Source organism: Sparus aurata, chromosome 21 (genome assembly GCF_900880675.1).
Source record: "Sparus aurata chromosome 21, fSpaAur1.1, whole genome shotgun sequence".
In the NCBI taxonomy this organism is placed as follows: Eukaryota; Metazoa; Chordata; class Actinopteri; order Spariformes; family Sparidae; genus Sparus; species Sparus aurata.
The window spans coordinates 11,884,018-11,892,210 of record NC_044207.1 but is presented as its reverse complement, the minus strand read 5'-3'; the positions used below and the strand labels follow the sequence as shown (position 1 = coordinate 11,892,210).

At 44.0% G+C, this 8,193-nt stretch overlaps 1 protein-coding gene across 1 annotated transcript; it reads right to left on the bottom strand.

Moving 5' to 3' along the window:
* Positions 1 to 302: 302 nt before the first annotated feature.
* Positions 303 to 6,799, bottom strand: LOC115572242 (kidney mitochondrial carrier protein 1). The gene is made up of 9 exons (XM_030402120.1): positions 6,559 to 6,799; positions 6,282 to 6,429; positions 5,786 to 5,880; positions 5,391 to 5,476; positions 4,387 to 4,482; positions 4,141 to 4,265; positions 3,813 to 3,936; positions 2,056 to 2,136; positions 303 to 1,522 (listed from the first exon to the last, which is right to left on the bottom strand). Exons 1-9 carry the CDS (start codon positions 6,620 to 6,622, stop codon positions 1,481 to 1,483), a joined length of 861 nt encoding a protein of 286 aa, XP_030257980.1. The 5' UTR covers positions 6,623 to 6,799; the 3' UTR covers positions 303 to 1,480.
* Between the last annotated feature and the right edge of the window lie 1,394 nt (positions 6,800 to 8,193).

The window sequence follows — 8,193 nt, the reverse complement described above, 5'->3', positions numbered from 1 at the left end:
CTGATGAGGGAAAACTGGGAATTTACCAGCAGAAGTAAAGGAGCAATCACATATTATGATCCTGTGAATAATTCATGAGTCATTGTTTGAGGGATGCTGCGTGAACACGTGTGTTTGAAAGGAACCGGGCAATCCCTCAGAAACAACACAACTGTGCTACATTTGTGGCCTCGAAGCTGAGGGTTGGGGATTTAAGAAGACTCGTAAACAGCTATTGGTTTCAACTGGGTCGAGCTGCGGCGGGCCGGTGTGCAGCTCCACAGCACCGCCCAGTGGAGACAACAAAGCACAACACTCGCATGGTGGATTTTACTCTTTTATTTCAAATATACAAGCAGCATTTACACCAACATCAAAAGTATGAGAAAATTTCCACTGGCTAACACTTTGGCAGCTCACACACAACAGCCAGCAACATATTCATTCTTTACAATGAAAGGTCACAGAGAAGCATACAGCGTGCAAATACAGTATTTGAAAAATATACCTGGGGTTTAATGTGCAGTGGTTTAAGAGTCGTGTCATCAAAATGACGCACCTTGGATTAACTAATCTGTCCCAGTGGTCTGTTTGTAAAGCAGTGGGGGGTACAATACGCAGGCTTACCGTGTCTGTAATGAATCTTTACAGCAGCGAGAGGAGAGTCAACCCCCAGCTACCCCAGGTTATAATTACTGTCTGCACTCGCTGGCATGAAGGGCCACTAGTCTCGCCACATATGGGCTTGCGATGTGTGTGTGCCCTGTCTGAGAACCACACTGGTCTTCAGTCATATAAACAATATGAGATATTTATTACAGTACACAGTGATGTATTCTTGGCTCATGACTCTGTAAATATTCCAACTCCCAATTTAGAAATATAGAAACAGAAAAAAAAAACACCTGATCAGAGTCCAGGTTTGTTGACGCATGCGCACAAAAGTTTGCAAAAGGGAATGATCACTGCGATTGTCAGCAGCTATCCGACATTCTCAGTCCTCACAATCTCAGGCGCAGGAGGCCTGTATCTCAAACTGAAGGCACTCGATTTGTAGACCACTATGTGAGTGGAGAAGTGAAAACCATGTGTTTTCTTTCTGAAATTAGAGACATTTTTAAAGCAGCAAATTGCTTCAGAAACAAAAGTCTGACACTGGTTTTGCATCTTACATTTTTCCCCCAGTTTACCAGTCAGTGTATCTAAGGGGCCATTATCACATCTAAACGAGCGGTTAAGCTTAACATAGCATTTTGGATGAGCGAAAAACATCAGGCACGATTGTCTTCCACACTTGCCACAGGCTTTAGGCGACATGTAGCCCTAACAGGAATCAGGCAAACTCTCACGACGCCCCCCCATACCTGGACTTTCATCAACACTGTTTCCCCTTTCAGTGGTTCCATCAAGGATCCACCTCCAGCCAGCCATTCCTGATTTTTGGTCCTCTCAGCTCGTTGGAGTGCGCTCATACTTCCTCTTCTCCATCTCATTTCGTCAGTCACACATTGATCTTCTTCAGCTGCTCATATGCGAGGAAGAACTGGAGACAGAGTAAAGGAACACGGGCGAGAGGAGTGGATATTTCTTGTTGTGTGGGAGTTTTGGTTCTTTCTGTACTTCAGCTCAAAGCCTCCCTTGTTACCGTTTCCTTGTTACTGCAGTCGGCTGTGCTGTAACAACTCAATAATCTCATTACATTTTTCAGGGCTGGTTGGAGCCCGATGAGGACCTGCCAGCCCCCTCCTCTCCGTGTCACTCTTTGGCCTTTCATAAAGTTTACTCCCCACCCTTCCCCTCTTAGTCTTTTTACCCACCCATCAAGGGCCCCCAGTGCTCTCCCTAACCAGGGGCAGTGGGCTACTGAGGCAGTAGTTTAACAAAGTTACATAAGGGAGTTAGCATGCATTACACTAAGATTTCTTTCACTGAGGTGTAGCTTGGAATCCTGTACGTCACTGAATACATAACAGAATTTACAACTTTTCCCTGCTGATTTCTCCAGCTCGAAAGCTATTGCATCACAGAGGATATATGTAAACAGAGCGGTGCGCTAATGAGATGATTAAAGGATACAATGATGTTCCATGGTCCCAGGCGGAGCCAGTTTGGAAAGAAACCCTTGTAGAGGGCCATGAAGCCCTCGGAGCGCCACGTCTGCAAGAGAAAACAAACATGGTAAAAACCCATTTTATCTTTTTATCCTCCGATGAGCGCTCTCAAATCTTCTCTGGGCCATTTTTAACCAGGATTTGGAAATTGGTGGCATTAAGATTTGGTCTAGAAACTTAACATTACTCCATTGTATTACATTTTTATCATCACAGGAGAATAGAATAAACACACAAAGACACTTGTACTTCTACTACAACCCCCCACCCCCCCAAAAACGAACAATTCTGAAGCTGTTGGTTGCTTTAAATGTCAAGAACAGGGTATGTTCATAACAAGATCAAAGTCATGGAGATGCATTTACTTGAAGCTACTGCAAGGAACTTTCATATCTTGTTGATTCTGGCGGCCTGTTTGGACCAAAGGTGACAATGGTGATACACGATGAGTATATTTTGTTTTGGTGCTGTACCACCAGACAGGGGCGGCTGTAGCTCAGTGGGTAGAGCTGGGTGGGTAGATCAGAAGGTCGCTGGTTCGAATCCCGGCTACCCTGGGACTGAGCTACATGTTGAAGTATCCTTGAGCAAGATACTGAACCCCAAATTTGCTCCTGATGTGCAGTTGGCACCTTGTGTGGCGGCCTCTGCCATCAGTAAGGGTCCTGCGATGAGCTGGCGACTCATCCAGGGTGTACCCTGGCCTTCGCCCATTGAGTAAAACAGGATTTGGACCCAGTAACCCCCCCTGAAAAAGAGGGGATAACTGACTTATCTAATACAGACACAGGCATTAAGTATATAGAAATGGCCAGACCTCTCACTGGCTCTCACATGTCAGGTCATACAGGTCATCTGTATTAAACTTAGGCCGTTGTCCGTGTAACACATTTAAAATTGTGTTTATAGCTGCACACAATCAAATTGTGATAATTTTGACTGATAGTACAATTAAGAAATGATTCATGATTACCAAGAATGATCAATTTTGCATTCTTATTTTCATATTCAGTAAAAAAAAATCACCTAAACTTAAAATTGTGATGATGTGACATTTGTTGGGGTCTTAACCAAATCTCAAATCTGGAGACGAAAAAATTGGACCTTGGTCTTAGAAGAGACAAAAAAGAACAGTCGCATTCGAGGCAGCAGAAGGTGGTATCTGGATGATGAGTCCATAGTGTGGGTGTGGGTGAGTTAGTTTCTCAAATTTCAAAAGTTCCCTACAGAGCCACAGAACATTTTGCACAGGCTGTACAGTAGCACCCATGACCAGTAAACTGATCTAATAGAGCTCTTAAAATTAAGTCCTAGGTGCGTGATCAGTCAATTACATGTTGCTACCCTCACTAGTCAGCACCAGAAATACTTTGTCGGTTAAATGTGTTAATATTTTACCTATGCACACATTTAAATTACATATTGACACAATTTGCACTAAAATGTATAATGTTTATTCATTCATCCTTCATCATCTGTTACTAATGTTAACACCCATCACATTTAAGATGTGATATATGCACTATTTTTTCAGTCATGTTAAACCTTGTAATTAAGTTGTGTTTCCTTATGTTTAGCTAGTCAACTAGCGGTTCACAAGTCTAAATTTGACTTGTCTGTTGTTTAAACTTGTATTTGAAAGGGAAGACTGTCTGTAAATCTCGACAATAAACCCAATCTGAGCAGGATTGAGATGTTGATATTTTCCATTCTGTTACTGACCTGCAGTATACAGTCCAGTGTTCCCTGGTAAAGAGCTCCTCCTCTCTGGTTCATCATGCGTGTCCGGACTACGTCCACGGGGTTGGAGGCCAAAGCCCCCGCCAGACCACACACAAAACTGGACCTGGGGTGCAATGAGACAAATGTTCAAACAATAATCTGTTTGACAACAGCAACAGTTATTGCTGTGGTGTTTGTGCTGCTGTGTGTAATTTCTTAGTTCCACCTTAAGATATTGAAATCTCTCTAGCCCGGTTACATAATCTCCTCCCAGAGATAACCATCACACGAGAGAGGAGAGGATGTCCATGTGTGATGGCAAACTTACAAAAAGTGTGTGTACACGGTGTCCCCCATGTGACCCGACAGGATCAAATGCTTCTTGGTGATGTCATAGACCGGCAGCTCGACCCCGACCACGATGGCTGCCCGCTGTGCTGTTAGAGAGACGCCCTGATGCAGAAAGAGAGGGGAACGTTAAAGCAGCCATGTCCGTGCTACCTGAAACCCCTGCAAAGTTAGGTCATTTATTAATACAAATGCAGTATTTTTATTTTAATCAGGGTTTCTGTACCTTCCACAGTCCTCTTGTTCCCTCCTGCTGATAGATGTTGATGAAGTTGCCCATCATACTGCCCTGGATCACGTTTCCCTGAGCCTGCATTCGGATCTGGAAGGACAGATGGAGGTAATGTCCATAAACTTGAACTTGAGACAATGAAAGCATACACAACCAATGTGGAATGTTGCGGATTCACCAAGCCAAATCCGAGGGTGTATTAATCGGGCTCCCATCGGAATGCAAAGGCAAAAAGTTGGTAGGGAGTTTTTGGCAAGTGCAATGCCCTAAAGTATTTTCTCCTTCCTCATTTCCAGGAATTCTCCAGCCCCCTGCTTGACTTGTTTTCATTTATAATGGCCGTTGTTTACAGATCGGCCTGTCTGGCTCTGTGATGACTTGGCGGGCACAGCCAGAACATACCGTGATGAAAATGCAATGTTCCAAACCTGCAGCCACATCTATTAAGTCTGTTAACTCTTAAAACACACATTGTGGACAGGAGGTCACTATGGCCAACAGTGCGTGGCGAGAAGAAGCCTGGCAAAACATTATGAGTGCAGATAAGCATGTGCACGCGCGCGCACACACACACACAAACACACACACACACACACACACACACACACTATATCCATGCACCCATATCGTTTGCAGAACACTATGTTAAGCCTTAGAGGTTTCCTTCTATAAATAATCCACAAATGGGGTCTTGATGGCACTGAGGTGCCCTTCACTCCACTCGGCATGCTATCAGGAGACCACACCTACAGCCTAGAGTTGTGACACTTCTTAGAAAGGTCAGATTAAGTACAGTCTCACTCAAGGCTGCCTTATAAGTACAGCTGTATTTATGTATAAAAAAATGAAAGGAGAGGGCTTTGTTTTTCAGGGTGACACAACACCGTGCTGCAGTTCCAAGAAGCTGTCAAACCTGCTCTGCTGCTTTCAAGAAATAACAAATGGCCATTTCACTTGAACAACAACAAGGAGATCCAACACAATCTTCAAAAAGCTACCTTTAGCACATCCGTAGGGTTGGCGATGGAGGAGGAGATGACTCCAGAGAGAACGCCACACATCACATTAGTCAGCAGTGTCTCATCTGCAAGAAGAGAAGAGTGGGAGGCAGACTGTGACTGTGAACAAGCAGCATTTGATACCATGCAGCAGACAGTCAATTGCATTTTTACCATTACAGCGTTTGAAAGAAACAGACGGTAACAATGAGCTCTTAGTGCAACAAATTGATGGGACATGTTTAAATAGGTCAACAGGCACATCTGCACCTCCCCTTAAAGAGGAATGTGCATGTGTCAATGGGGGCGGGTCACAGTCTGCCAGAATGTGTGTGTACAAGTGTGTGTGTCGGGGAGAGAGAGAGACAGAGAGAGATAGAGAAACTGGGACTCACCCTCTGGTCTCTCAACCAGCAGTCGTTTAAAAGTCTGGTATGTGCCAATTTTTATGGTCCCATAGGAGGCCTGGCGCAGCATGGCAGGAGCTATCCTGTAAAAGTCAGGTTTATTTTCATCACACATAACTCAAGCGTTTCATAGGGCTTTACAGACCCACAGCTGTGGTTCTTGCCAAAGCACTTTAAGAAAACAAGGAAAATAACCCCCCCCCCCCCAAAAAAAATCTCATCACTAGACGTTGAGACAGGCAAATCTGAGACAGCCGCCTCTCTGGATAGATGGGGTAACAACAAGGTCGAGGTAAAGGTAACGTTAAGTAGGGCCATGGCTGCTACAAAAACAGGAAGTGTACCAAGAGGAAGTAAGCACTTAGAAGTAACCCTGGATTTTACGAGCAAAGAATACACTTATGTAGTTAATACATATCTGAAAGACAAATATTTAGAGACAGATTAACACAAACATGCATATAGATGCTGCACACATACTGACCCTGAATACAGTGCCCGGAGCCCCTCCTCTCTTACTATCCTCACTATAGCATGGAGCATGCCTCTGTAGCGGATCTCTCGGTATTTGATGTCGCCCACTTGGCCTTGAACTTGAAGACGAGTCTTGGCCAGGTCGATGGGGAAGGTCCCTGCAACACAAATTAGTGCGATTACAACCGTGTAAGACTGAAAAAGAAAAAAAAAATCACCACGGAGGATTAAATAATGAACGGTTCTCCACGCAGCCGGGCCTCCCCGCCTCTCCCCGCATCACTCACCGCACTCCGCCGTCACGGAAGCGAGCCCGCCGAAAACAAAGGGTTTCCAATTGACGTTGGACATTTTCTCCAGCTGTGTACCGAGTCACAGTGAAAAACCTCACGGCGAAGCGGCGGGGTGAACGATATTACAGTGTGCAGCTAATACCTCAAGCAGCAGCTGCGTTTCAATCCCTGCCGGCGTTTAGCAGCGCAGCCCCGCGTGCCCCTCCTCCTGCTGCCGGCATTAGGACGAGGCCCCGCCCGCCGCTCCCTCCAGCGGCCAACTGTCCTCTCTGTCCCCGCCCACCTGCCTGTTGCTAAGCGACCGCGCCAGGCAGCGGACAGGACAGGAGGCACGAGATGATGGAACCCGCGACATGGCTGCATACTTTGATTGCAGCCTCCCTCACAAAAACAGTTTAATTACAATGTTTGACAAATGCCACAGACTCAACCATCAAAAAGTCACATTTTAGAGCTTTGTTTGGGACGGTATTATCGCATTCCAAGGATGACATGAAAGCAGTAACCAGCAACTAAAAGGTTTAAAGTGTTTGAAGTCATGGAAATGAACACAGTGAAATTCTCCCCACATAAACAAACAAATATATATAACCCGAATGATAGATAACCTGAAACTACTGAAACTTAATGCAGATTCTATATCTTTCATTTTGTAATATCTATACCACTTTGTGCATCTCTGCATCATCAACCCACTACGCTAATGTAATTTAATTGATAAGTGATGTTTAATCATAGACCCTGTTGTATTTGCATATTTACTACAAAGACCATTGTTCTATACTATATAATATTAAATTGCTGTTCCATTAGAGCATATTTTATATATTTTTATTACACATTGTCACCTTTCATTTGATCTCAATCGGACATGTAATTCCATTGGTTTTGGTAATACAGATGCAAAACCTATGCTTTATTTTCATAAAGAAAACTACATTTAAATATAAATATAGGCTAACATCCCCTCTAAAGCCCCACACGATGTACCCATGTGTGCCTTCATGTCCCACATAGGAAATTACACTGTTCTTCCAACCTTGAAGTGTTTATGTATTGGTATCAACTCCCTCCAATGGGTTAATGTGAACTCATGTTTACAGTAAATATGATAAGACATCAAGCGTGTCCTGTAGTATAGACTGCACTTGTGTAAAATCCTGGAGGGAAAAAAAAAGCTGATGCTTTCCTTTGCTGCCAACATTTGGATTTGTCATTGTTATCGTATAGTATAGTATAGTATAGTATAGTATAGTATAGTATCACTGCAAGTGATCTTTTAACATGATAATTTGATATGTGATCCCAGTGATCCCACTCTGCAGAGAGGTCAGAGTCACATAACATCTGGAACGCACATGTGATTCAGTCTCTTTAAGCAGTGCAGAGTTCCAAAAGGAAACTTAGTATTATAATTAACTGATGGTTCTTTGATAAGTGATTATATATGACATGTAATGGGAATGGGCCATCAGTGCGTGCATCAGGCGTGTACAATGTTCAGAGCATATTCTGCTTCAGTCATCCTCAGCCGTCTCCACAACAGGCAGCAGGAGTGTGTGGGTGGATGTGGAGGCCGCTGACCCTTAACGCCATTTGTCTTCTGCTGTAAATATTCAACACACTCAC